At 45.5% G+C, this 27,398-nt stretch overlaps 2 protein-coding genes across 10 annotated transcripts in view; both read right to left on the bottom strand.

Moving 5' to 3' along the window:
* Window positions 1–317: 317 nt before the first annotated feature.
* LOC115174495 (transcriptional repressor protein YY1) lies at window positions 318–4,571 on the bottom strand. Of its 4 annotated transcripts, none has more exons than XM_029733088.1 (6): window positions 3,884–4,571; window positions 2,612–2,774; window positions 2,299–2,343; window positions 2,007–2,067; window positions 1,723–1,881; window positions 318–1,443 (listed from the first exon to the last, which is right to left on the bottom strand). In XM_029733088.1, the coding sequence occupies exons 1-6, from the start codon at window positions 4,431–4,433 to the stop codon at window positions 1,261–1,263; spliced, it is 1,161 nt and encodes a 386-aa protein (XP_029588948.1). In that variant the 5' UTR covers window positions 4,434–4,571; the 3' UTR covers window positions 318–1,260. The 4 variants fall into 4 exon arrangements, with proteins under 4 accessions (XP_029588948.1, XP_029588949.1, XP_029588950.1 ...); XM_029733089.1 differs by having other exon boundaries at window positions 2,612–2,762; window positions 3,884–4,570; XM_029733090.1 differs by lacking the exon at window positions 2,299–2,343 and having other exon boundaries at window positions 3,884–4,569.
* A 1,258-nt stretch (window positions 4,572–5,829) lies between these two features.
* Window positions 5,830–27,398, bottom strand: part of LOC115174494 (ena/VASP-like protein) — a 67,129-nt gene continuing 45,560 nt past the window's right edge. For 3 of the 6 annotated variants that reach the window (XM_029733087.1, XM_029733086.1, XM_029733082.1), the window contains exons 2-13: window positions 25,954–26,128; window positions 23,857–24,034; window positions 14,999–15,065; window positions 11,981–12,045; window positions 11,510–11,790; window positions 10,979–11,085; window positions 10,748–10,787; window positions 10,581–10,635; window positions 10,318–10,378; window positions 7,410–7,470; window positions 7,257–7,314; window positions 5,830–6,984 (exon numbers count right to left, since the gene is read on the bottom strand). In XM_029733087.1, the coding sequence (XP_029588947.1) occupies window positions 6,947–6,984; window positions 7,257–7,314; window positions 7,410–7,470; window positions 10,318–10,378; window positions 10,581–10,635; window positions 10,748–10,787; window positions 10,979–11,085; window positions 11,510–11,790; window positions 11,981–12,045; window positions 14,999–15,065; window positions 23,857–24,034; window positions 25,954–26,128 (1,186 nt within the window). In that variant the 3' untranslated portion in view covers window positions 5,830–6,946. The remainder of the gene's footprint in view (window positions 6,985–7,256; window positions 7,315–7,409; window positions 7,471–10,317; window positions 10,379–10,580; window positions 10,636–10,747; window positions 10,788–10,978; window positions 11,086–11,509; window positions 11,791–11,980; window positions 12,046–14,998; window positions 15,066–23,856; window positions 24,035–25,953; window positions 26,129–27,398) is intronic. The other 3 variants (XM_029733083.1, XM_029733084.1, XM_029733085.1) reach the window with 3 other exon arrangements.

The following is a 27,398-nucleotide window of genomic DNA, read 5'->3' as shown; positions in this document are numbered from 1 at the left end:
TAGTATTACGGCAATAGCACCACCTTTCCCTTTGATAGGCTAGGTGGATGTTTCACCATATTGCTTACACCAATAAATCAGATCTCCAGAAGTGCATAGGGGTCAATTTAGGATTGAGCCCATGTCTCCAGTATTATGCAAGCAATATGTTTTTCACCACACTTATGAGAAACACTCCAGGCTCACATCAGGGGATCTATTCACTAGGAAACAAACAAGGAGGGACCTACCTTAATTTGCCCCCCCCCAAAAAATAAAAACTTGTTTTAATTGCAAATGCAACATTTTGGACTAATGATTACACCCCAGGCCTAGAAAAGGATTTGGGATGACCGTTTTATTGTGGGCCATTGAAATACATGGGTGTAAATATCAACAAAGAAAGTTCATGGTTGACGGACGCCTGTACATTACATTCTAACAAAGAAACTGATGGTCACGCTGGCGATTTCATTTGATGTGTTTCAGTATTCCAAAAGAGACAGGCTCGCAGCGAATCAACGGTAGGGACACGTTTCTCTGCAAGGGGACAATCCATAAAAAAAGAAAGCAACTCATGACTAAAAGTTAAATTGGTTAACACTTTAAATCACACCTCTATCAAGGTCTACATCATTTCAATACAGCCATACAATACAAGTATACAAGATTATTTAATGGTTAGAAGGAATACAACCAAAAGTAGGGATGAATATGCAAACCAAAACTTTTTACAGAAAATACTATTTGAAGCGATGTGATGGTACAGTAAGTCTTGTCTGAGGGACTATCATATGGTAAGCGGATCTCAATAATAATCACAAATTGTCTTACTGAACATATCCCAAAATAAGTGTACAATATGCACACTTGGAGAAATAGAAAATTAAAAGCTATGCAGTAGATATGAAGACCGGTCAGTGGAAATTCATTTCAAGTGGAAAAACAAACAGATTGCTCCCTCTCTCCATTGCAGCTCCATTGTAGAAAGAATAGTCTCTGATGTTTGTCCATGAGTTCCATATTTCTGGCAACAACATGATGCCACTACGAAGGGAGGAGAGAGGGGGATGGGAGGGTTTATTACTTTTCAAGAGTGCCGCTGTACTTTAGTCAGCCAGTACAATAGGAGAAGAAGAGGGGGGAGAATTTCAGTACCTTTTGAATTTCTTTAGTCTTTATTCTCCCCCCCCCATTTATTTATTTCCTCAAAGGAAGTTGATGTGTGGTGTCATTAAGATGCTGCTGTGGGGGTGGGACTTGGGGCAGGTCGGAGGGCTCTCATTGGTTGTTTTTTGCTTTGGCGTGTGTGAGGATGTGAGACTTGAGGTTGGTTGACTGGGCAAACTTCTTATTGCAGCCGTCGAAGGGGCATACGTAGGGTCGGTCTCCGGTGTGGATACGAACGTGTGTGCGCAGGTTAAAGTCCAGCGAAAACCTCTTCCCACAGCCCTCAAAAGTACACTGCACACAGAAAGGAGACCATGGATGGACACCAAGAAACATTTATTAGGATATACGAATTAATAGTAAGTGTGTGCAGTTAAATTCAGTGCTCAACATGCATTAGTCTTTTTGTGTCAATGTCCTAGCAAAATGTATGCAGACCCTCAATGCAAGTTAAGGGACTTATTTAAAATTTGTGAATAACTTTCACGGCAAAAATGTTACACTACAGTGTCAAACACAGAGTACTTGGGAGGGTTTGTCCTTTATGTGAGTGTGTGTGTCTGGGTATTGTACCTGGAAGGGTTTCTCCCCTGTGTGAACGAGTTGGTGGCGTTTGAGTTTAGAGCTCTCTACGAAGGCCTTGCCACACTCGGCACAGACGTGCACGCGAGGCCCGTGGGTGTGGAGATGCTTCCTCATCGCCGAGTTGTCCCTGAACATCTTAGTACAGCCCTGAGTGAGAGAGTTCCGTTATTGAGCCATGTAGGACGCCTTGGGGACCAAGACAACTGTCAAGTCGGGCATAGACTGAGAAAGAGACCGGGTAGGAAAGATACTGTTGGAAACAGACTACTTACTTTATGAGGGCAGGCTATCGTCCTGGGAGCGTCATCTTCTTTTATCTTCCTCGGCTTCATCCTGAGAAAACATCAGATGTGGAGGTAACTTTCATCCTATTGCATTCACGGGAAACAGAACTCAAATAATGTTGCCCATATGCAAAATCCAATTAACCATGTTCAATTGCTAACCAAATAATATAAACCAGCACCCATGGAAGAGTTTCAGTATGGCTGAAACAGCCGGTTCCCTCCTTTCACTGTGTCCAGGCGCTCTGTGTCAGTGCGTGGGTTGAACTCTAGAACTTACCGCACTGGGCTCTGACCATAGGGACCCGCAGAGTTACTGAAGGGGCTAAAAACACAACATCCAAACGGGAGTCAGAAAGAGCTCATCACTCCCTTTAGGAAGGAGATTAGGCTATATACCTCTGACATCTACTACAGGAAAGCTGCCACATCAAGTGCTACCTTCAAGACTTGAGTAGCCAGGCAACATGAAGAGAATCACAAATCCTGGCATCTTGCTAAACACCACTTTACAAGGTGTGCCACAATTATTTGTGTGTGTTCATTGTACATATCCTTGACGGACAGGTGAGTTTAGACAGACAGACACTGACCTGGCGAACTCTGCCAGCTGTTTGGGGTCTGACAGGTCGATGCCAGGTATCCCTCCAGGGGGCAGCTTCTTCCCAGTCATGTATTCAGAGTAGTCCGGAGGGGAATTTTCACCAATGATCTGTTCTTCAACAACCGACTCATGGTCGATGTCTTTTTTGTCATCTAGGATACAATGCAGGGACTTAACCGAAAATAGCCTTACAAGACCGGGGTACACCATTGCAGTTTGAAAACAGTCATGTTAACAACAATAGTGCAGCAATATTTCTAGACAGTGTACCTAGTCTGGCTGTGTTATTACCAAAAGTAAATACAATGTATACAATCATGCATCACCTTGATCCCCCTGCACCGTCTACCAGCCAACATAATTTCTAGCCCTGATGGTAGTCGCATATTTTTAATTGTAGCCACGTTATAATGGGTTTACTAGCACGCGAACGGGGGACTATAATTCTAATGTATCAATCATGCATAATCCAAATACGGATAAACGTTGCTCATGCAATACTGGACAAGGCAAACTCGGTAGGGCTTTCGTGTTTAGGAACGTCTTACTTGTGTTGGAAACTCGCTAGCTGTAACTTGTATAACATGTGTTAACAGTAACAGAGCTAAAAAAAATAAAAATGTATATTTTAAGCTAGCTAACGTTAGCTGGTTATGCAGACGAAACGTGTGTGCATCAATGCGTGGGCGTAGACTAGAAATATTACTTATTTTGGCATACAAATATAATTGGCCAGCCATTTAAATCTAACATAAAACTCAACTGGTGCTAAATGACAGGGTTACTGACCTAGATAATCACGGCTGCAGCAAGCTAATTGTCCGCATAGCCAACGTTAGCCAGCTAGCTAGTTAACCTAGTAGTAAATAGCTAGCTAGCTACGCCATCGCGGCCTACTCTCTGGAGCCAACAGCGCGCTTGCTCCCCCAACCGCCGCCATCTTCGCCCCGCCGCTCTATCGCCATTTTTTCGGGCCGCCATACTGGTTCTCGGGGAACATGGCGGCGCCCATCAACATCTAAAAACATGGCCTCCCTTCATAACAAAAACATTTCAATCTAACCGACTGGCAATTCTGCACCGAAAACAACTAAAAGTGATTCCGACCGTGGCCTGGCGAACTACCCGAGGAAATAGACTGGTGCAGAAGGACAACGCCCTGCAACAAGGCCCCTTGCACAGGCTAACGACCAAGCACGAACAATGCCGGGAGAGAGATACACTTTTCGAATTGACAGATTACATAGAACCGACCACTTACCCGAAGCCCACATTGTAACAGAGAATTCCCCCTCCAGAGTCTTTATTTGCACCTGCTTCTGTTCCCATTTTCTACCGCTTGCTTCTGCAGCACCCAAATAGCTCTTTTTCCCCGCTTTCTTGCCACTGCCGCCTCCCCCTCTCTTCATCCGACCCACCGAGCTTTTCCCGGCCACAGTCACCAGAGTCTGTTCGATGTACTCGTCTTCGACGCCGGGTGCTGGGACGGGGATGAGGATTTGATCCTCATAACTCCCGTCCGCATGCATATCCGAATCATCCCCGCCAACAACCTCCTCTCTTGTCTGCACTAGGATCACTTCTTGATGGTGGTGGTGGTGGTGGATCGAATTCGGGTCGTCTGATACCAGCGGCTGAAGTGCTATCATCGGCTGGTCGTCATCATCATCGTCCTCGTCTTCTTCACCGACCACCGTAGTCTCTATCGTCTCCACTGGTATCGTTTCCACTTCTATCTCGTGCAACTCCACTATTTCGGCCGGCATCTCCGAGCCGTCCGCCTCAATATACAGCGTATCGCCGGATGCCATGTTGAATTCCGCCAGCTTGCTTCTCACGCACCCTGTGCTGTGTTCGTTTGCCCAACAAACACACCCCCTGTTCCGGTTCTCTCTCTCTCTACGATAACACAAATAGCTGTCTAACTCAATTCCGTCCCACACGACCAATTCCCGTCGCCACTATGCTCTAAAAAAACAAAAAAAAACATCGCGAGACTTCTGGAACAGGGTGTCTGGTGAGGGATATGTTTAGACCAAATAAATAAATAAATCACATATGAATTAATAAATGAATGGCTTGGTGAATATTTTTTAGGTTGCTAAAACATTAAGGGCCACACAGACTTTGAGCAACTCACTGCTATGCATAATGCACCATAAGACTTCAATAGTTTCCGAATGCAGAAAATTACTATTTTATAGAGCGAGGTTTCCCAAACTCAGTCCTTGGGCACCCCAAAGGAGCATGTTTAGTTTGTTGCCCTAGCACTACACAGCTGATTAAAATAATCAAAGCTTTATGATGAGTTGGTTATTTGAATCAGCTGTGTTATGAAAGGGCAAACATAAAAGATGCACCCAGGGGGGGCCTCAGCACCAAGTTTGGGAAACCCTGGTAGATGAGCTGCCACCTCAAATACCCACTGGTATTTGGCCCATCTAATCCTATAGATGTATTTCAAACAGTTTCATATACTCTTGAATATTACCCTACACATTCAAAGGGAAATACTGCACTTGACTTATGTTTGTTGGGTTTTCTACAAATAAACCTTTACTGTAAAGTAGGTTACTCTATTTACAGTAGGTCGTCTTTTACCTCTTTCTTAATCTGACCTCCAGATGGCGCTACATACATGGAAACAAAATCCAACGTAATCCACATTCCAGACAGTATATTGTATTGCCTCTTGTGGTGCAGTCATGTATCTGCAATACCTTTCCTGCCTACTGACTGCAAGAGTAGGCATCTCCTTTATGCAGGGAATCATTCAACCCTATACATTACACTGCTCTAAATTGATCCCCAATTAATTCGCCCCAGGATAGTATTAGTATTAGGTCTCCCTGTGGCTCAGTTGGTAGAGCATGGTGTTTGCAATGCTAGCATGGTGTGTGCAACACCAGGGTTGTGGGTTCGATTCCCACAGGACCAGTACAATTTTTTTTTAAATGCATGAAATGTATGCATTCACTACTGTAAGTTGCTCTGGATAAGAGCGTCTGCTGAATTACTAAAATGTTATGTGTTGTTACAAAGTAAAACTGAAACGAACCGATAGACCAAATTATGTACATTGTGGCCCATAGTGTATGAATACACAGTCTGACTAGGTGAATACTTGAGAAAGAACACTGAATCAAGCAGTTAATCAAGCACAACTAAAAAAAAAACTGACAAAACTCACAATCAGAGACCACTTCATTTATCCAAGACATTGTTCACAGTTTTATTTGAATTCATTTTTAATGTAGTGTGTCTTTTTCAAATTTTTAAACCAGGAAGCACTTGGTCATAAAAGTAAATAATAAAACGAACAATACTTATTCTTGCAGCCAATAAACATTTTTAACAACATCAACACAAATACTCTGGTGTATTGATGTTTTTTTTGTTCATAAGATTGCAATATCCAAAGAGCAATAGTTTATATACCACCCTCCCTTTCAGGTTAAAGACCTGTTTTTAAAAATCTTTCAGTCAGTGATTCCACACACACACACACACACACACACACACACACACACACACACACACACACACACACACACACACACACACACACACACACACACACACACACACACACACACACACACACACAAACACACACACACACACACACACAAAACTGTTGGCGAAAAGGATACAAAACTCTTCAAAAAATCTCAAGGTCAGGTCATGAGAAAGAAATCCGTATGTGCTTATTATTGTATTGTAAAACAAAACCAAAAGGAAAAAAATACAATATAAAATATAAAAGGCTGACATAAAATGATGTGTAATTATTATTATCATCATCCATATCATTATCATTATTATTTAGTCATTTTTACTATTGCCATCACTAAAACTACTACTATTCATGTTCACACCATTACATCTACAATAATAAAAATAATGGTCATAATAATGACAATGATAGTAATAATAACCCCAAACAACATTTTTTTAATCAAAACAATAAACTAAAAAACAAAAAAAACAAGAGGTTACTTCATTGAATTGAATAAATGTTGCCTTTAAGACTGGAAAAAGAACAGCAAACATGGGGTTAGCGATGGACAGAGAGAAAGGAAAAAGAGAAGAGAAAACCTCAACCAAAGAAACAGAGAAAAGCAGTGAGAGTGTCCATCCGTCCTATTCTTCCAAACCAAACGTAACATTCCTGTAGTGTTACAGCAACATTGTTACGTTGCTACAACATCACAACAATGTACAATAAATAAAAGGTCGTGGTTCGGGCCTTGATCCTCTCCTTGCTTCCTAACAGTAGTTGGCGTGGGGACGATGGTTCCAAAAGCTGGGGTCACATGAAAGATTATGTAGTACTGATTCTGCTCAGTTCTTGTCTAATGGCTGGAAGAGAGAAGTGACACACAAGAGGAGTGTTACAGGCCATGTCATAGACATAAAAGGTGCTGTCCTGTCCTGTCAAAGCCCAACAATAGTATATTAGGATTATTAGTTTCACTTTCTCTGTTTCTGATGCTATCTGGTGGATAATACGTCTCACTTCTCCCTCTCTAACAATAACAAGCACGTTCGATCAGTTACAAACATATGTGTAGCAAACTACAGTCAATTTCCCATGGAGACATTCTCTGATGAGGTGAGTGAGGATGACGTACCATCAATGATCTCATCCTTCACCTTGTGCAATTCACGAACGACTTCTTCCAAGATTTCCTGTTTCAAGTACAAAAAAGTTCATCATAACAGGTATAATACGTTTTCAGATTTACAAAGCGTATGTGCCACTGACTGACTGCAGGGCACCTTACCTGCTTCATCCTGTCAAAGTCTAAGGCGTCTGTGTCGCTGCTACTCCCCACAGGTCGTACCCTACAGAAAAGTAAAACACTCTCGCACTTACACACGTCATAACATCACTGCTATTTCAATGTATTTATTTGACAAATGCACAGAGAGCGAACGTGCAAGAGAAAAATAGGTGAACATATAAGGCATTAAGTGTACATGGGGAAACATGTACAGTCCTTTACACAGTTAACCAGGCAATCCCTTGATTCAAATCAAATCAAATTGTATTAGTCACATGCGCCGAATACAACAGGTGTAGCCCTTACAGTGAAATGCTTACTTACGAGCCCCTAACCAACAATGCAGTTAAAAAAAATACGGATAAGAATAATAAATAAAAAGTAACAAGTAATTAAAGAGAAGCAGTAAAATAACAATAGCGAGACTATATACAGGGGGGGTACCGGTACAGAGTCAATGTGTGGGGGAACCGGTTATTTGAGGTAATATGTAAATGTAGGTAGAGTTATTAAAGTGACTATGCATAGATGATAACAACAGAGAGTAGCAGCGGTGTAAAAGAGGGAAAAGGGGGGAAAGGGGGGGGGCAATGCAAATAGTCTGGGTAGCCATTTGATTAGATGTTAAGGAGTCTTATGGCTTGGGGGTAGAAGCTGTTTAGAAGCCTCTTGGACCTAGACTTCGCGCTCCGGTACCACTTGCCATGTGGTAGCAGAGAGAACAGTCTATGACTAGGGTGGCTGGAGTCTTTGACAATTTTTAGGGCCTTCCTCTGACACCGACTGGTATAGAGGTCAGGGATGGCAGGAAGCTTGGCCCCAGTGATGTACTGGGCCGTACGTACTACCTTCTGTAGTGCCTTGTGGTCAGAGGCCGAGCAGTTGCCATACCAGGCAGTGATGCAGCCAGTCAGGATGCTCTTGATGGTGCAGCTGTAGAACCCTTTGAGGATCTGAGGACCCATGCCAAATCTTTTCAGTCTCCTGAGGGGGAATAGGTTTTGTCGTGCCCTCTTCATGACTGTCTTGGTGTGATTGGACCATGTAAGTTTATTGATGTGGACACCAAGGTACTTGAAGCTCTCAACCTGCTCCACTACAGCCCCGTCGATGAGAATGGGGGCGTGCTCGGTCCTTTTTTTCCTGTAGTCCACTATCATCTCTTTTGTCTTGATCACGTTGAGGGAGAGGTTGTTGTCCTGGCACCAAATGGCCAGGTCTCTGATCCCCTCCCTATAGGCTGTCTCGTCATTGTTGGAAATCAGGCCTACAACTGTTGTGTCATTGGCAAACTTAATGATGGTGTTGGAGTCGTATCTGACCGTGCAGTCATGAGTGAACAGGGAGTACAGGAGGGGACTGAACACGCACCCCTGAGGGGCCCCTGTGTTAAGGTTCAGCATGGCGGATGTGTTGTTACCTACCCTTACCACCTGGGGGCGGCCCGTTAGGAAGTCCAGGATCCAGTTGCAGAGGAAGGTGTTTAGTCCCAGGGTCTTTAGCTAATTGATGAGCTTTGAGGGCACTATGGTGTTGAATGCTGAGCTGTGGTCAATGAATAGCATTCTCACATAGGTGTTCCTTTTGTCCAAGTGTAAAAGGGCAGTGTGGAGTGCAATACAGATTGCATCATCTGTTGATCTGTTGGGGTGGTATGCAAATTGGAGTGGGTCTTGGGTTTCTGGGATAATGGTGTTGATGTGAGCCATGACCAGCCTTTCAAAGCACTTCGTGGCTACAGACGTGAGTGCTACGGGTCTATAGTCATTTAGGCAGGTTACCTTAGTGTTCTTGGGAACAGGCACTATGGTGGTCTGCTTAAAACATGTTGGTATTACAGACTCGGACAGGGAGAGGTTGAAAATGTCAGTGAAGACACTTGCCAATTGATCAGTGCATGCTCACAGTACACGTCCTGGTAATCCGTCTGGCCCTGCGGCCTTGTGAATGTTGACCGGTTTAAAGGTCTTACTCACATCGGCTGCGGAGCATGATCACACAGTCGACCGGAACAGCTGGTGCACTCATGCATGTGTCAGTGTTATTTGCCTCGAAGCGAGCATAGAAGTAGTTTAGCTCGTCTGGTAGGCTTGTGTCACTGGGCAGCTCTCGGCTGTGCTTCCATTTTTAGTCTGTAACGGTTTGCAAGCCCTGCCACATCCGACGAGCGTCAGAGCCGGTGTAGTACGATTCGATCTTAGTCCTATATTGAGGCTTTGCCTGTTTGATGGTTCGTTGGAGGGCATAGCGGGATTTCTTATAAACTTCCGGGTTAGAGTTCCGCTCCTTGAAGCGGCAGCTCTAGCCTTTAGCTCAGTGCGGATGTTGCCTGTAATCCATGGCTTCTGGTTGGATTATGTACATACGGTCACTGTGGGGACAACGTCATCAATGCACTTATTGATGAAGCCAATGACTGATGTGGTGTACTCCGCAATGCCATCGAAGGAATACCGGAACATATTCCAGTCTGTGCTAGCAAAACAGTCCTGTAGTTTAGCATCTGCTTTATCTGACCACTTGTTTTTATTGATCTTGTCACTGGTGCTTCCTGCTTTAATTTTTGCTTGTAATCAGGAATCAGGATGATAGAGTTATGGTCAGATTTGCCAAATGGAGGGCGAATGGAGGGCGAGGGAGAGCTTTGTATGCGTCTCTGTGTGTGGAGTAAAGGTGGTCCCTCTGGTTGCACATTTAACATGCTGATTGGAATTTGGTAAAACGGATTTAAGTTTCCCTGCATTAAAGTCCCCGGCTACTAGCAGCGCCGCCTCTGGGTGAGCGTTTTCTTGTTTGCTTATGGCGGTATACAGCTCATTCAATGCTGTCTTAGTGCCAGCCTCGTTGATTACATAACCTAATTATGAGATGTATGTTGGCAGACTGACTGAGTCCCTCAGATTCTCACCTTGATACCAGTGATGACCTCTCGGCAGAGTTGGCTCTGTCCCATGGCTTCTTCCCTCCATCTGAGAGGGAAGGAGAAGAGAAGACAGGGGTCAGGTGAGGAAAAACATTACCTAAACATGTCAATTGTATTGTTTCTATATAGTTTGTATTGTGTTGTTCTTGTGTAGTACAGCATATATTGTGTTGTTCTTGTGTAGTACAGTATATATTGTGTTGTATTTGTACTGTATATGTTGTATATAGTGTGTATGACTGTAGTACCTGTGGCGTTTTGTCCACCCCTGGTGCTGGGTGAAGGGGATCCGTTCAGGTCATCCTGAAAAACAACAGGAGGAAAATGTTGAGGTCAAGTAAGGGGAAGTGAGCCACACATTTAATGATGAAAAGAGTCATATGTCACTGTTGTATCATCAGTTAGCATCACTCACATTTTGGCTGTCTTCAGGCTTCTCTGACGCTGCTTTCCTTCTGGGGGCAAGAAGAAGCCTCAAGTCAGACCCTCATTCAGTTTGATATCAAAGTAGTACATTCAATATGGCTGCCGGCCCACTCCACATATGACAGGAAATGATGTTGAATAGAAATGTCTGTTGTGGTGGTTTTAACAATGCTCTGAATAGGAATGTCTAGTTCTAGTGTTTCTAACTCTATGCTCTGACCTCCGCGCCAGCAGAGCATTCATCTCCTCCATCAGTCCTCCGCTGCCGCCACTCGTCCTGTTGGCATCGTTTTTGGCCCCCGATCCTGAAGAGTTAGAGTCCTCAGGCTGGAGAGAGAAGGAAGACACACACACGCCGTATGTTAGGTGAGGATAGAACGGATAGAGTGTGTGTGACGTCCCCTAGTTGTAAGAGGTGGAGCACAAGTTAATGGTCTGAAGGGGCTTCCTTTCCTAGTTCAGCTCCACTGATATGAAAGAGCTGGGCTTGGTGAACATTGTGCTTTCACCCATCCTCTGTTATGAGATCAGTGCAGATGAAGAAGAGGAGGAGGAGAGGAGAGAAGGTCACTTTAGACTTTTGCCTGGGCCTTATTGTTACTACTATAAAGCTCATTACATCTTTATAAAACCTCATAGGATGCTCTTACATCCCCATGTCTACGAAGGTATTGATAGATTGTCTGAGAGGGTAAGTCCAAGTATTATTTTATGTTATGTAACATGGTGATTAGTGTGATTGGCATCTTACTCTATTGACGCGGCGCAGTTTGGCTCCAGCGATCATGGCGGCGAGTCCCGTCGGGGCGGGAGCCTCCTCACCCTGTCCCCCTCCACCCATGGGCAGCGGAGGAGGCAGGGGGGGCGGGGGAGCCCCTGCCGAGGGGGGAGGGGGCCCGGGAGGGGGAGGAGGCATAGGGGCACCCAGTGAGGGGGGGCCTCCACCTAAAGAGGAGCCCATGGACATGGGGGGCGGCATGGGGGCTGGGGGGGCTACAGAAAGCACACCGGGATGGCCTGGGAAAGGAGAGCCTGGCGAAATTGAGAGAGGGAGAGAGAAAGAGAAACGAGAAAATAAGACATTGTTTATAGTGTCACATAGTGTCTGACTTTGAAAGGGAATATGCACTCACATCAGGCACTTGAGACTGTAAAGAAGACCTTTACTTTAAAAACACTTCCATTTCACTGTTGAGTAGGTTGAGTTTAGCGTTTTCCTCACCTGGGTTCGAGGATCGCCGTTCCCTCTCCATGTGGGCCTGCATCTGCTGTTGCTCCATCATCTGCCTGGGGAGACAGCAGACACACAGTCAGTCAGTCAGCCCATCTCCATTTTATGCCTGTCATAGCACAGTCAGTGAGATAGGCAGAAAGGCAGAAAGCCTTAGAGCTCTATTACCCCATAGAGCAGGGACATTTGACAAACAGCCAGTGAGTCATACAGCCAGCAGTCCTTCAATTGTATTTATAAACTGGGTGGTTCGAGCCCTGAATGCAGATTGGCTGAAAGCCGTGGTATAACAGACCGTATACCACAGGTAACCAGTTTATAATAGCAATAAGGTACCTTGGGGGTTTGGTATCCATAAGAACAGCCCTTAGCTGTGGTATATTGGCCATATACCACAACCCCTCGGGCCTTATTGCTTAAATGCACCACAGTCAGTTAACCTACAGTCCTACAGCTCTACAGTTCTCCAGGTGTCCAAGGTCTGGTAAAATGATGGCATGTGGTGGTATACACTGAGAGTACAAAACATTACGAATATCTTCCTACTATTGAGTTGCACCCCCTTTTGCCCTCAGAACAGCCTCAATTCGTCGGGGCATTGACTACAAGGTGTCGAAAGCGTTCCACAGGGATGTTGGCCCATGAAGACTCCAAAATTTCCCACAGTTGTGTCAAGTTGGTTGGATGTCCTTCGGGTGGTGGACCATTCTTGATACATACGTGAAAAACCCAGCAGCGTTGCAGTTCTTGACACACTCAAACCAGTGCGCCTGGCACCTACTACCACACCCCGTTCAAAGGCACTTCTATCTTTTGTCTTGCCCATTCACCCTCTGAATGGCACACGTACACAATCCATGTCTCAAATTGTCTCAAGGCTTAAAAATCCTTCTTTAACCTGTCTCCTCTCCTTCATCTACACTGATTGAAGTGGATTTAACAAGTGACATCAATAAGGGATCATAGCTCTCACCTGGATTCACCTGGTCAGTCTATGTCATGGAAAAAGCAGGTGTTCCTAATGTTTTGTACACACAGTGTAAGTATCCTGTATGTCTGCTTATGTGCACTAATCAAATCAAAAACAAATCTTATGTGCAGTACATGGACAAGTAGCACTATTAACTTCCATGACAAGAGAGATATTCTCCCTGCTGTTCACTACGCTGCAGGCTTTATGAGATTATACCCCATTTCTTCTTCTCACCCCCACCTCTCTCTTCCCCCTTTCTTCTCCTTCTTTACCCACTCTCTTCCTCTCTCTATCTCCCCCTCCCTCTCTTCCCCTCTCCCCCTCTGATGTGAGACGCATTTGTTAGAGCTCTGGGCGGAGAGAAACAGAAAGACATATTAGAGACACATATTTCCTCCAGATTACACAGACCCACAAATAATACAAAATAAAATACAATGTCGATAAACTCCCATATCTGTTAGGTGAAACACCACAGCAGCATGATTTGTGACAGGTTGCCACAAGAAAAGGACAACCAGTGAAGAACAAACACCATTGTAAATACAGCCCATATTTAGTTGTATTTATTTTCCCTTTTGTACTTCAACTATTTGCACATTGTTACAACACTGTACATAGCCATAGTATAACATTTGAAATGTCTCTATTTTTTTGAAACTTTTGTGAGTGTAATGTTTACTGTTCATTTCTGATTCTTTATTTCACTTTTGTTTATGATCTATTTCACTTGCTTTGGCAATGTAAACATATGTTTCCCATGCCAATAAAGCCCTTTGAACTGAATTGAGACTGAACTGACAACAGACAGAGAAAGAGAGAGAAAGAGCACACAGAGAGGAAGTGGAATTTTCCAGCTGCGTGTAATGTTGGAGAGAAGATGTGCTGACCCAGCAGCCACAGGCCTGGGAGATACACACTGACTGTTACCACTGGAGGGGGCTCCGCACACACACACACACACACACACACACACACACACACACACACACACACACACACACACACACACACACACACACACACACACACACACACACAAACACACACACACACACACACACACACACACACACACACACACACACACACACACACACACACACACACACACACACACCTGATATTTTGATCTCCACATGGCACAGAGCTGCAGTGCAATCCTGGCTTTTACCACTAGTGAGCGCCTCAGGGTCATCACATATCCATAATACAATCATATTTGTTCTGTTTCTGCTTTGGCATTTGGAATTGAGATGAAATGATAAGCGGAGCAGAAATAACTCAGGCAACAAAGGGCTTGTGTAATTCCCTGGGGGCGTAGAGACAGAGATAGATAGCAGAAACAGCTTGAGTTACTATACCTCTCTGAATAGGTGCTATGGTGCAATCTAATAGTCCTGGAGCATAATCTCAAGCACAAATCTGCTATTAACATCTATCCTCCACAATCTGCCGACCATGATTTAGCAGAAATAAGTACTTCCTGTGTTTAGCTGTCATTATAACTCCATCATTCTCTTTCCCTCTTTTACTCGCTCTCTCTGTCAGACTCTCTGAAACTCTCGCTCTCTCCCTCCGTGTATGTTAATCCTGTGAGGAGACAGAGGGAGAGAGAGGGGAATAAAAGGTTGATGAGGACAGCTGTCTGGCTGGGGGTCATGTGGGCAGGGCTGCTGCCTGTTAGCAGACAGAGTCCTGCGTGACAGACTGTTCTTTATTGTGCAGTCTGTGCTGACAGACTGACAGACAACACAGTGTGTCTACTGATCTAATCCTGTCGTTGGGAAATATTTCTGAGAAGTTCAGTGAATGTTGTGTCTGATGTATTTCCTGTCTTAGCCATGCCGACATCCAATAATAAGCTATACAATCTCATTGCTGGAACTGCAGTGATCCACTCTGCGGAAAACGTTGTGTCAATGTTGTGTGGAAGTTGTGTGAACGTTGTTTCAATGTTTTGTGAACGTTGTGTGGCTGCTTTGTGAATGCTGTGTCTTGTTGCGTGGTTGTTGCGGAGTACCTCGATGCCTTACCTTGCTCTCTGCACCTCCATCTCGTCTGTAGTGGGCCCATTCTGGACTTGGCGCTGGACCGCTGGGCCTGGAAGGAGAGGAGGGAAGGAAGGGGGAGAAGGGGAGAAAAGACAAGAGATATTTATTACCAATTGTTTGTATGGTTGACTTTATTGTTTATGTTGGTTTGCGACGAGAAAGAGCGAGAGAACGAGAGAGAGCAAGAGAGAGAGACCCCAGTGTGTGTCTCTTATCCACCTGAAAGGTGAGAGGCGTAGACCACTCCCACCTGCATCACAGCTGTCGCTCACTCTCTCTTACATCACAAACACATACTCCTGTTACATAGTAGTCTCGTAAATATGACCCTAGGCAACAGCAGTGACTTTCTTCTTAACTTCGATAATAAAAAATACAAAAATTGCGCGTTTAGTGAAGTTAGTTGATGCAAACTACCCAGTAGACTTGGAACATTCCCAGAACATTAGCTAAGATTCCCATGAAGTTCTTGTTAGGGTTTTATAATAAAATACATAAAAAATATCCTTGGAATGTTCTCCTAACATTTACTAAAATGTTGTGCACAACATCTGTAACAACCACCCCAGAACATTCCCCAAAAGTTGTCATTAGGTTTCCAGGTAATGTAATAACACAATGTACCAGTAATGTTTTCCCAGCAAACCAAAATTGGTTCTGCGAAAGTTCCCATAACATTTCTTAGGTTGCGGCAAATGTTCTCATAACACAAAAACTGTCCAGTTATGTTAATGATTATACTCTTACCACAACCAAATGAAACATTCTGGGAACCTTTAAAGAACAGACAAAATGTGTTCTGGGAATGTTCTTGTAACATCAGGTGAAGGTTTTTTGCACCCTAAAAGAAACATTGTAGAATCATCTGCACAACTAGACATGTTATGTGTTTTGGAAAAATATATTTTTTGATGTCCCCACAATGTTCCCACCAGACTGTTTCCATAACCTAATGAAACATTCTGGGGAACCTTCACAGAACAAATTAAATGTGTTCTAGGAACATTCTTGCAACATCAGGTGAATGTTTTATACAAACGTTCTATAATCCTCAGCATGACTGGACAGTCTTATGAGAACATTCGACGTGACCTAACAAATGTTCTGGGAACTTTCACATAACCACTTTTGGTTTGCTGGGTATCCATTTGCAAAAAGAACCTCGGTGATCTCCATCTTGCTAGCTACTATTTAGCATTTTATTCAAACCGATACGGCAGTGACGTAGTTCCTCTATGCCAAACTGACGTTATATTCCATACAGACGCGTTGAGCTGGAACATTGAAACATTGTGTGAGGCAGCCTGGATGTCTATAGAGACTAGTTACATAGCCCAAGCTTTGCCTGTGTGACTTTGCAAAAAGAGAGAGGGCCTCACAGTGGTACCAGTTTGACTGGGAATGTGGGGGCCCTGAACCACAGGCATTCCTCAAGACTTGAAGTTTGACACATTACTTATGACCTACGATCTCATATGTCGGGTCACTACCTCCGGAAGTGTCTCCATAGCAACCAGTGATTGGTTAGAGAGGACGTTGATGGCTGTGGTTGGTCGAGTTACAGCCAGTGTTCCAAAATAACACACGACAGCAAAGCAACCGGACTCACAATCGCTCACGATCTCTGGACAGTCAATCTCCATACCGCTCCATACTGCTACCTCATCTCTTATTAATGAGTTATTAATTAGTTATCACACACACACACACACACACACACACACACACACACACACACACACACACACACACACACACACACACACACACACACACACACACACACACACACACACACACACACTTTGACAACAAAAAGCAAGTACTCAACAGTTTACAACCTAACACAACCATCCACATACTGAAAATCCACTCCAGGGAACAAACCATAACATACCAACAATATTCACAACAGCCAAACACAACACAACACACATAATCCCAGTATCCACAACAACCCAACAGCTATCTAATATCATTCAGCACTCACATAACAACACACACACACACACACACACACACACACACACACACACACACACACACACACACACACACACACACACACACACACACACACACACACACACACACACAACATTACTAGTAGTCACAGCACCAAACAGATCTTGCCCAACAAACGCACAACCTCAAACCCAATCAAAATGAAATGAATGTCCACAAACTACCAATATCCACAATGCTCAGAGTCACCTGAAAACACCTCTCGCTCTCTTTCTCTCTCACACACACACCATGCCACAATCTAAACACATTTACACACATTCTATGTCACGATTATAACACAGACATACATACACACAATCCAGTGAGAGTGTGAGAGACAGCCAGCAGCAGTACCTACAGGACATATTGAAGAGGACGAATCGGCTGTGGCAGACACAGAAGCACTGACAGACCCACTCTCTGCTCACCATAGCTCGCCCTGAGCCCTCCTCTTCCTCCATCTCTCTCCTCCTCCTCTGTCTCGCTCACCTGTCTAGGTATCTCTCCTGCCTCACCCACACCATCCCCCTCCTACCCCTCTCGTCTCCAGTATCATCTCTAGTAATCTACACCTCTATGCAGCAGCAGGAGAGCGTGTGCAGGGCAGTTCAACTTTAACATCTTCCAGAAGCCTGGAGACTGAGAGACTGGCCAGGTAGCTCCGTAGACATACATACAGTAGACACACACAGGTCATTGAGATCAGTGAGGCTGTCTGCACCAGGCCTCCAGAACACCAGGGGGCAGACGTGAGGAACAGTGAGGAGAGGTAAGGGGCCTGAGGTGCTGTAATCCCAAATCAACGCGTACACCATAGCCACTACACCAACGCCTAATCCCGACACCATGGCCTACTCCATAGGCACTTGTTTAGACCAGAGAGGATTGAATAGGTGTATCCAATATGGCTGCTACCATATTACTTACAGCATACCTATCGAATCCATTTAGAGCTCATCATAGGGGCTAGGAGGGAATTTGTGGATTGAGTGTAGGACCTGCTGTTTGGCAGTACAGTCAGCGGTCTACTGCCACATTCTACAGGCTTAAATGAACATGATGTCAGCATGTTTCACTTTCATCATCTTGTGAGCGAGGTAACGAGTGTGTTTGTTGCAATAAGTCTCTTTCTGAGGTGTAGGCCTAACCCTGTTTGTTGTGCATGAGTGTTCAGTGTGTGTGTGGGTGTGCGTGTGTTGGTTTGCATAAGTCTCTCCAAGAACTGCAGAATAGAGGGTGTCTAACCCTTGACATTATGGCGTCTGCTGAGCACACACGTGCACGCACGCACGCACGCACTTCTCAGACAGAGTTCAGTGTGTCAGATCGAAGGGCCTGTTGTCCGGACCTCTGGCAGTCTCTATGGGGCTGCCACAGGGTTCAATTCTCAGGCCGACTCTTTTCTCTGTATACATCAATGATGTCGCTCTTGCTGCTGGTGATTCTCTGATCCACCTCTACGCAGACGACACCATTCTGTATACTTCTGGCCCTTCTTTGGACTCTGTGTTAACTAACCTCCAGACGAGCTTCAATGCCATACAATTCTCCTTCCGTGGCCTCCAACTGCTCTTAAATGCAAGCAAAACTAAATGCATGCTCTTCAACCGATCGCTGCCCGCACCTGCCCGCCCGTCCAGCATCACTACTCTGGACGGTTCTGACTAAGAATATGTTGACAACTACAAATACCTAGGTGTCTGGCTAGACTGTAAACTCTCCTTCCAGACTCATATTAAGCATCTCCAATCCAAAATTCAATCTAGAATCAGCTTCCTATTTCGCAACAAAGCATCCTTCACTCATGCTGCCAAACATACCCTCATAAAACTGACCACCCTACCGATCCTTGACTTTGGCGATGTCATTTACAAAATAGCCTCCAACACTCTACTCAGCAAATTGGATGCAGTCTATCACAGTGCCATACGTTTTGTCACCAAAGCCCCATATACTACCCACCACTGCGACCTGTATGCTCTCGTTGACTGTCCCTCGCTTAATATTTGTCGCCAAACCCACTGGCTCCAGGTCATCTATAAGTCTTTGCTAGGTAATGCCCCGCCTTATCTCAGCTCACTGGTCACCATAGCAGCACCCACTCGTAGCACGCGCTCCAGCAGGTATATCTCACTGGTCACCCCCAAAGCCAATTCCTCCTTTGGCCGCCTTTCCTTACAGTTCTCTGCTGCCAATGACTGGAACGAACTGCAAAAATCACTGAAGCTGGACACTCATATCTCCCTCACTAGCTTTAAGCACCAGAAATCAGAGCAGCTCACAGATCACTGCACCTGTACATAGCCCATCTGTAAATAGCCCATCCAACTACCTCATCCCCATACTATTATTTATTTATTTAGCTTCTTAGCGCCCCAGTATCTCTACTTGCACATTCATCTTCTGCACATCTATCACTCCAGTGTTTAATTGCTATATTGTAATTATTTCGGCACTTTGGCCTATTTATTGCCTTACCTCCCTTATCCTACCTCATTTGCACACACTGTATGTAGACTTTTTCTATTGTATTATTGACTGTATGTTTGTTTATTCCATGTGTAACTCTGTGTTGTTGTATGTCTTGGCCAGGTCGCAGTTGTAAATGAGAACTTGTTCTCAACTAGCTTACCTGGATAAATAAAGGTGAAAATACACACACACACACACACACACACACACACACACACACACACACACACACACACACACACACACACACACACACACACACACACACACACACACACACACATCGTTGTCTGTAGTTTGTGGACATTCATTTCATTTTGATTGGGTTTGAGGTTGTGCGTTTGTTGGGCAAGATCTGTTTGGTGCTGTTGTGTGTGTGTGTGTGTGTGTGTGTGTGTGTGTGTGTGTGTGTGTGTGTGTGTGTGTGTGTGTGTGTGTGTGTGTGTGTGTGTGTGTGTGTGTGTGTGTGTGTGTGTGTGTGTGTGTGTGTGTGTGTGTGTGTGTGTGGTCTGTGACACCCGGAGACAGAGCAGAGAGGTGGTGGTGTATCTTCTGTCACTGGACCCTCTTTGTTCCCAGTCTGTGTGCGCTTGTGTGCTTGTGTTTGTGTGTGTATTCAGCAAAAGAAAAGCGGAGCACTTGAAGACTGGGCCCTGGGGACAACTCCTCAATGACTCATTTGAATTAACAGAGAGGAAGAGAACAGAGTGAGGATGGAGAAAACACACAGTTACTGTGAGGCCTGGGGAAGAGAGGACTCCACTACCTCATTCTCTCTGTATCATTCTCTTTATATCTCTCTCTCTCTCCGTATAGCTGTCTCTCTGTCACGTAGAGTAGGCCAGAAGGCTAAACTGGAAAACCTAACCTCTATCAAAATAATAAGATGGCGGAGCCGTAAAAGTTATTCTGTGCAGGGTGTTTATTTACATAGTGATTCTGGAACAAAAACAACAGTACTGCCATCAAACGTATACCTTATGGGACAGCTATAAACAATGCTGCCATATCCACAGCTCAATCCAAAATGCCTCTCCATGAACTGAAAGAGAGGCTCCTTTTGGAGGGGTAGCCCCTCCCCTCAGAACAATTAACACTAATTAATTAAGCAATTACCAATTCAAACCTACATTTTCCATTCAACTAAACATACTAAAGTATATACATTGCAACATGTTTTTTTATGAAACAATATCACAATATAACATTTACCAAATTACATCACTACTGACAGTGTCTTTCAATATGCCCATTTACATTAATGAGCCATTCGGGACAGGCACTACAAAGTCAGCCCAATTGCCTTAGCTCGGGTCCTTATCCAGCATACCCGGAAGCTACAGAGATGGAGAGATAGAGGAACAGAACAAACAACGTGCTCATCCATAACATCTAAGTATAATAAATATTGCTTATATTAAATATGAACACTTGTCTGTTTATTTCTTTATACCATAACCGGTTACTGAAGTAAGTGTGAAATGTATGTACTAAGATAGAGAAGTTAACTTATCTGATAACGGAGCAGGGAGGAGTGATGAATGAGTGCGTGCGTTAAAGTACCAAATGCTGCCCGCGGCCAGTGATGGACTTCTACGTCACACTCTCCATCTCTCTCTCTCTCTCGCTCTCTTTCTCTCTCTCTCGCTCTCTTTCTCTCTCTCTCTCGCTCTCTTTCTCTCTCGCTCTCTTTCTCTCTCTCTCTCTCTCTCTATCTCTCTCTCTCTCTCTCTCTCTCTCTCTCTCTCTCGCTCTCTTTCTCTCTCTCTATCGCTCTCTCTCTCTAGCTCTCTTTCTCTCTCTCTCTATCGCTCTCTCTCTCTCCCTCTCTTTCTCTCTCTCTCTCTCTCTATCTCTCCATCTCTCTCTCTGTCATTCTCTCTCTCCCCCTCTATCACTCTCTCTCCCCCTCTATCACTCTCTCTCTCGCTTCCCCCCCCTCTCTCCGTCATTCTCTCTATCGCTCTCTCTCCCCCTCTCTCTGTCCCAGGAGATTATGACCCTGCAGTGTGTATGACTGTGCCCGCAGTGTGTGTGTTTGTTTGTTAATGTATACAGTGTACTGAATGTGTGTGTGTTTATGAGGGTGTGTGCGTAAAGGGGTTAATCTGCATCCAAAGGGGAAATGAAGGTCATCATCTTTAAAGCAAATGAACTTGTTCACCCCCGGGGTGAGTTTTGGGCTTCAGTGTGAGGTGATAATCTTAGCCTGACGCCTCTAGATACATGACAACAGGGGCCAAGCATGTGGATATAAAACAAGTTAGATTGGCTATGTTGTCATGTTATATATCCTGTACTGGGTTCCAGTTGCACAATGCCTCTTGACGCCTTTGCACTGTCAATGGCTCCGTCTGTGTCTTGCAATGTATGTGCTCATTTGGCTCTATACCATGGTTTCAACGTCCACGTGTGAAGTTGTGGAGCGCAAGAAATGCAAAGCCAATTCCTGTAAAAGGCCACAGAGAAAGTGAACTGAGTGACCCTGCTGTGGGTGACCATAGAGAGGGTGAACTGAGTGACCCTGCTGTGGGTGACCACAGAGAGGGTGAACTGAGTGACCCTGCTGTGGGTGACCATAGAGAGAGTGAACTGAGTGACCCTGCTGTGGGTGACCATAGAGAGGGTGAACTGAGTGACCCTGCTGTGGGTGACCACAGAGAGAGTGAACTGAGTGACCCTGCTGTGGGTGACCACAGAGAGAGTGAACTGAGTGACCCTGCTGTGAGTGACCATAGAGAGGGTGAACTGAGTGACCCTGCTGTGGGTGAATATAGAGAGGGTGAACTGAGTGACCCTGCTGTGGGTGAATATAGAGAGGGTGAACTGAGTGACCCTGCTGTGGGTGACCATAGAGAGAGTGAACTGAGTGACCCTGCTGTGGGTGACCATAGAGAGAGTGAACTGAGTGACCCTGCTGTGGGTGACTATAGAGAGAACCTGGGACGCAAGTAATATTTTTTTCGGATAAACACTCCAAACAGCCGACCCGACCGCTCAGAGGCGTCCGCATGGTCCTAAAGCACACTGTTTCCTCATTTTGTATCACATTCCAATGATAAAACTGGGGGGGGGACAAAAATGCAATTTCAGAAAGTGAAAGTTGCGCCCCTGGAAAGAACTATGAGGTTGGTTTTGTGGAGGAACTGTAACAGAATGACAGGACAGTAAATATGGACTGACAGAGAGACAGCCCCAGCACTCTGACTCACCTGCATTATTCAAACTGCCTTAGAAAAACTAACCTGTCTAGATGTTTTTTCTGCCTCTCAGCCCCTTCAGCATTTAGGGTTAAGTCCATTTTCAAATCAGTCCATTCAGTCGAAGTGGATTGAAATTCCAATTGGAAAATTGGGTCATTGAAAGTAAGTGCCACCCGTTCATACCTCAGATTGACTGAATTGAAATGGAATTGACCTCACCTTGCATGACAGGCTCCCTTTCCCCCTTGCCATAATTCATGAGATTTACAGTATATAGGGTATAGATGTAGAATCTTAATTTGACCCAGTTTGCTACGGCAGGAAAATAATCCTGCAGCAAGTGGAAATGTGAATTATTATGTGGATTATAATTAATGGAACTTTTTTGTAGGGGTTGATACATTTTTCGTTTGGGCAAATCAAAACTGACATTTTAAAGTGGAAATTACAAACTTTCGAAGCCTTTTTAAATCTTGAATACACTACAAGTTTGCATTTCCTGCAGGAAAATTCTCAGCAACAACAGAGTGATCAAATTAAGATCCTACATCTGTAGGGCTTTCCCAATTCATGTTGTCTGTTCACGCCCCCCCAATCTGCCTGTTGTTGCCCACTGTCACCCCTATTGGGGTTAAAGACCTATTAACACCCTGAGCCTCACAGACACACACTGGGCTTGACTCACAGTGGCTACACACACGCAAGTATGCGTGCGCACACACACACACACACACACACACACACACACACACACACACACACACACAGAGCCAAGCACATGAAGAGCCTGCCTGACCGACTGTCATGTGTTGTGAGACCCATAAGGTTTAACCTGTGTGTGTGTGTGTTTGCATGTCGATGTGTGTGTGCGTGCATGTTTGTGTTTGTCTATGTGCATCCTGAGTGCTTGCATGTCTGCATGTGCGTGTGTGTGTGTTCGGGTGTGTGTGTGTGTCTGTGAGCCAAACTGCTTCATTAGTATTGTTAATCCGGTCTCTGGTGACCTTAGATACACTGGTCCATCTGTCAGTGTCAAACTCCATAGGCTTTATCTCGTTAGCACGTTACAGTTTAAAAACAGAACACATCTGATCAGCCAACTGCAAGTTAATAATAGTAGACGCAAGCACACACACACACACACACACTCTCTCTCACCTCCGTCCTGAGTGCTGAGGACATTGAGAGCGAACAGCATGGCATTGGAGAAGGTGGTAGCTTCCTCCTTGCTGGCGAAGTTGAGTCCGTAGACTTGACGGGCATCACGCCACTGGTGGAAGGTTGGTGTGGCCTGGTTATACTTCAGACCCTTCACTATGGAGTAGTTGATTACCACCTAGAGAGGAGAGATGGAGATGTGGTGAGGTGGAGATGTGGTGAGGTGGTGAGATGGAAAGGTGGAGATGTGGTGAGATGGAGATGTGGTGAGGTGGAGAGATTGAGATGGAGAAATGGAGAGGTGGTGAGATGGAGAGGTGGAGATGTGGAGAGATGGAGAGGTGGAGATGTGGAGAGATGGAGATGTGGTGAGATGGAGAAATGGAGAGGTGGTAAGATGGAGAGGTGGAGATGTGGTGAGATGAAGAGATGGAGATGTGGTGAGGTGGTGAGATGGAGATGTGGTGAGAGATGGAGATGTGGTGAGATGGAGATGTGGTGAGGTGGTGAGATGGAGAGGTGGAGATGTGGTGAGATGGAGAGGTGGTGAGGTGGTGAGGTGGAGAGATGGTGAGGTGGTGAGATGGAGAGGTGGAGATGTGGTGAGATGGAGAGGTGGAGATGTGGTGAGGTGGTGAGATGGAGATGTGGTGAGATGGAGAGATGGTGAGGTGGAGAGATGGAGATGTGGTGAGATGGAGATGTGGTGAGATGGTGAGATGGAGAGGTGGAGATGTGGTGAGGTGGAGAGATGGAGATGTGGTGAGATGGAGAGATGGAGAGGTGGAGATGTGGTGACTTGGTGAGAAGGAGAGATGGTGAGGTGGTGAGGTGGTGAGATGGAGAGGTGGAGATGTGGTGAGGTGGTGAGGTGGAGAGATGGAGAGGTGGAGATGTGGAGAGATGGAGAGGTGGTGAGATGGAGAGATGGAGAGGTGGAGATGTGGTGAGATGGAGAGGTGGAGATGTGGTGAGATGGAGAGATGGTGAGGTGGTGAGGTGGAGATGTGGTGAGATGGCGAGATGGAGAGGTGGAGATGTGGTGAGATGGAGAGATTGAGAGGTGGAGAGATGGTGAGATAGAGATGTGGTGAGGTGGAGAGATGGTGAGATGGTGAGATGGAGAGATGGAGAGATAGAGATGTGGTGAGGTGGTGAGATGGAGAGGTGGAGAAATGGACAGATGGTGAAATGGAGAGGTGGTGAGATGGAGAGATGGAGAGGTGGTGAGATGGAGAGATGGTGAGATGGAGATGTGGTGAGATGGAGAGATGGAGAGGTAGTGAGATGGAGAGGTGGAGATGTGGTGAGAAGGAAAGAAGGAGAGGTGGAAAGGAGGTAAGGTGGAGAGATGGAGAGGTGGAAAGGAGGAGAGGTGGAGAGGTGGAGAGGTGGAAAGGAGGAGAGGTGGAGAGATGGAGAGGTGGAAAGGTGGAGAGGAGGAGAGGGGGAGAGGTGGAGACGTGGAAAGGAGGAGAGGTGGAGACGTGGAAAGGAGGAGAGGTGGAGACGTGGAAAGGAGGAGAGGTGGAGATGTGGAAAGGAGGAGAGGTGGAGAGGTGGAAAGGAGGAGAGGTGGAGAGGAGGAGAGGTGGAGAGATAGAGAGGTGGAAAGGTTGAAAGGAGGAGAGGTGGAAAGGTGGAGAGGAGGAGAGGTGGAAAGGTGGAGAGTTGGAAAGGTGGAGAGGTGGAGAGGTGGAGAGTTGGAAAGGTGGAGAGGTGGAGAGGTGGAAAGGAGGAGAGGTGGTGAGGTGGAAAGGAGGAGAGGTGGAAAGGTGGAGAGTTGGAAAGGTGGAGAGGTGGAAAGGAGGAGAGGTGGAGAGGAGGAGAGGTGGAGAGATAGAGAGGTGGAAAGGTTGAAAGGAGGAGAGGTGGAAAGGTGGAGAGTTGGAAAGGTGGAGAGGTGGAAAGGAGGAGAGGTGGAGAGGAGGAGAGGTGGAGAGATAGAGAGGTGGAAAGGTTGAAAGGAGGAGAGAGTTCATGGTTACCTTCAAGGCCATTTTAGATCAATGTGTGTGTGTGTGTGTGTGTGTGTGTGTGTGTGTGTGTGTGTGTGTGTGTGTGTGTGTGTGTGAGAGAGAGTGTGTGTGTGTGTACCTCTACCTGCTGGTCCTGTAATTTGACTCCCACCACACGGAAGGTGTTGTTGGCAGTGTTGTGGTAGATGTTGATGCGGCTGAAACCCTGCTGGCCTGGCTTGATGGGAACCCACTTCTTACTGCCGTCATCATATACCATGACAGAGGCTCGTGCCTGGCAGATACTCTGCTCACTGAGGGGGAAGAGAGAAACAATCAGTCAATTTGTTTATCAATCAATCAATTGATCAATTTGAGCCATCATACACCACCATCATACACCACCACAGAGGCTCTAGCATGGCAGATACTCAGCAGTCAACCTTGAGACAATCAATCAACCAATTCATTATCATTTTATCAACGAATGAGCACAGTGCAGTGCATCTTTAAGAAAGTATCAGTCACCAATCACTCAAGGAATCAATAAATAAAAACACCATTTTGTTTGATTTACATAGCTTATGACAAAGAACACATTGAGCAGTGCACTGCAGGCCAATCCAGCTGTAGGTCATGTGATTGATTGAAAAGCCCTCTATCCTGGGACGTAAAGGAGTTAAATATCCTAAAACGAGGCAAAAACCCAACTTTCTCATCAAGAGCAGCATTAACAGCATAAACCAAACCTAATGAGACACCTAGACATATACACAGCTAGACCAGAGTCTGCTGCTGCTGTTATAAATATGTGTGTCTGTTTGTGTGTGTTTGTGTGTGTGCCTCCAGCGTTGGGTCTGCCTACTCCCCCATCTTACTGCATTTATCACAGCCCACTGAGGCTCTCTCTCTCCACTGACCTTCACCGTGTTGCGCACACACACGCACACACACACACACACACACACACACACACACACACACACACACACACACACACACACACACAGCTCAACTCACTCCAGCCTCGACTATTGTAGCTAGTAAGTGCCAACAAAGGAGAACACTCTCATCGCTCTTTTGTTAAGTCATACGTTTACTTTGGCTTTAAGTCTGAGTCAAGCGCAGAGATGTGAAATGTCACACAAAAGGCAAGGGAGGGAAGGAGGGAGGGAGGATGAAAGCAAAGGAGAGACGAAGAGGAGAGACAGAGGATAGGAGTAAGTAGGGGAAGGACATGAGGAAAGGAGAGGGGAGATCTAGGAAAGGAGGGAAGGAGAGGAGAGACAGAAAAAAGTAGGGAAGGAGGTGAGATGGAGAAAAGGATGGAATGAGGATGGATACAAGGAGAGACAGAGGGAACAAGAGGGAAAGGGAAGGGGACTAGGGGAGGAAGGGGAAAAGGGGGGGAGGAGGAAGGGGGAAAGGGGGGGAAGAGGGTGAGAATAACAAGAGAGAGGCCCATCTGTGCCTCTGCTTCAGTGCCAGGCTAAAATGAGTGGAACTGCCCCTGGGGCAGACAGAAAGAGCTGCGTCAGAGTAGAGAGAGAGAGAGGTAGGATAGGAGGAGAAGGGTGGGGGTTG

This window comes from Salmo trutta, chromosome 35 (genome assembly GCF_901001165.1).
Source record: "Salmo trutta chromosome 35, fSalTru1.1, whole genome shotgun sequence".
Classification (NCBI taxonomy): Eukaryota; Metazoa; Chordata; class Actinopteri; order Salmoniformes; family Salmonidae; genus Salmo; species Salmo trutta.
This window is presented reverse-complemented; position numbering and strand designations above follow the sequence as displayed.

Bases quoted from the DNA above. Each gene is read 5' to 3' on its own strand.
- LOC115174495 (XM_029733088.1), bottom strand. From the start codon at position 4,433: ATGGCATCCGGCGATACGCTGTATATTGAGGCGGACGGCTCGGAGATG. The intron at 2,775-3,883 runs GTAAGTGGTCGG...ATTGTATCCTAG, and splicing joins TGTTACAATGTGGGCTTCGG to ATGACAAAAAAGACATCGAC. The intron at 2,344-2,611 runs GTCAGTGTCTGT...TTGTGTTTTTAG, and splicing joins CAGCTGGCAGAGTTCGCCAG to CCCCTTCAGTAACTCTGCGG.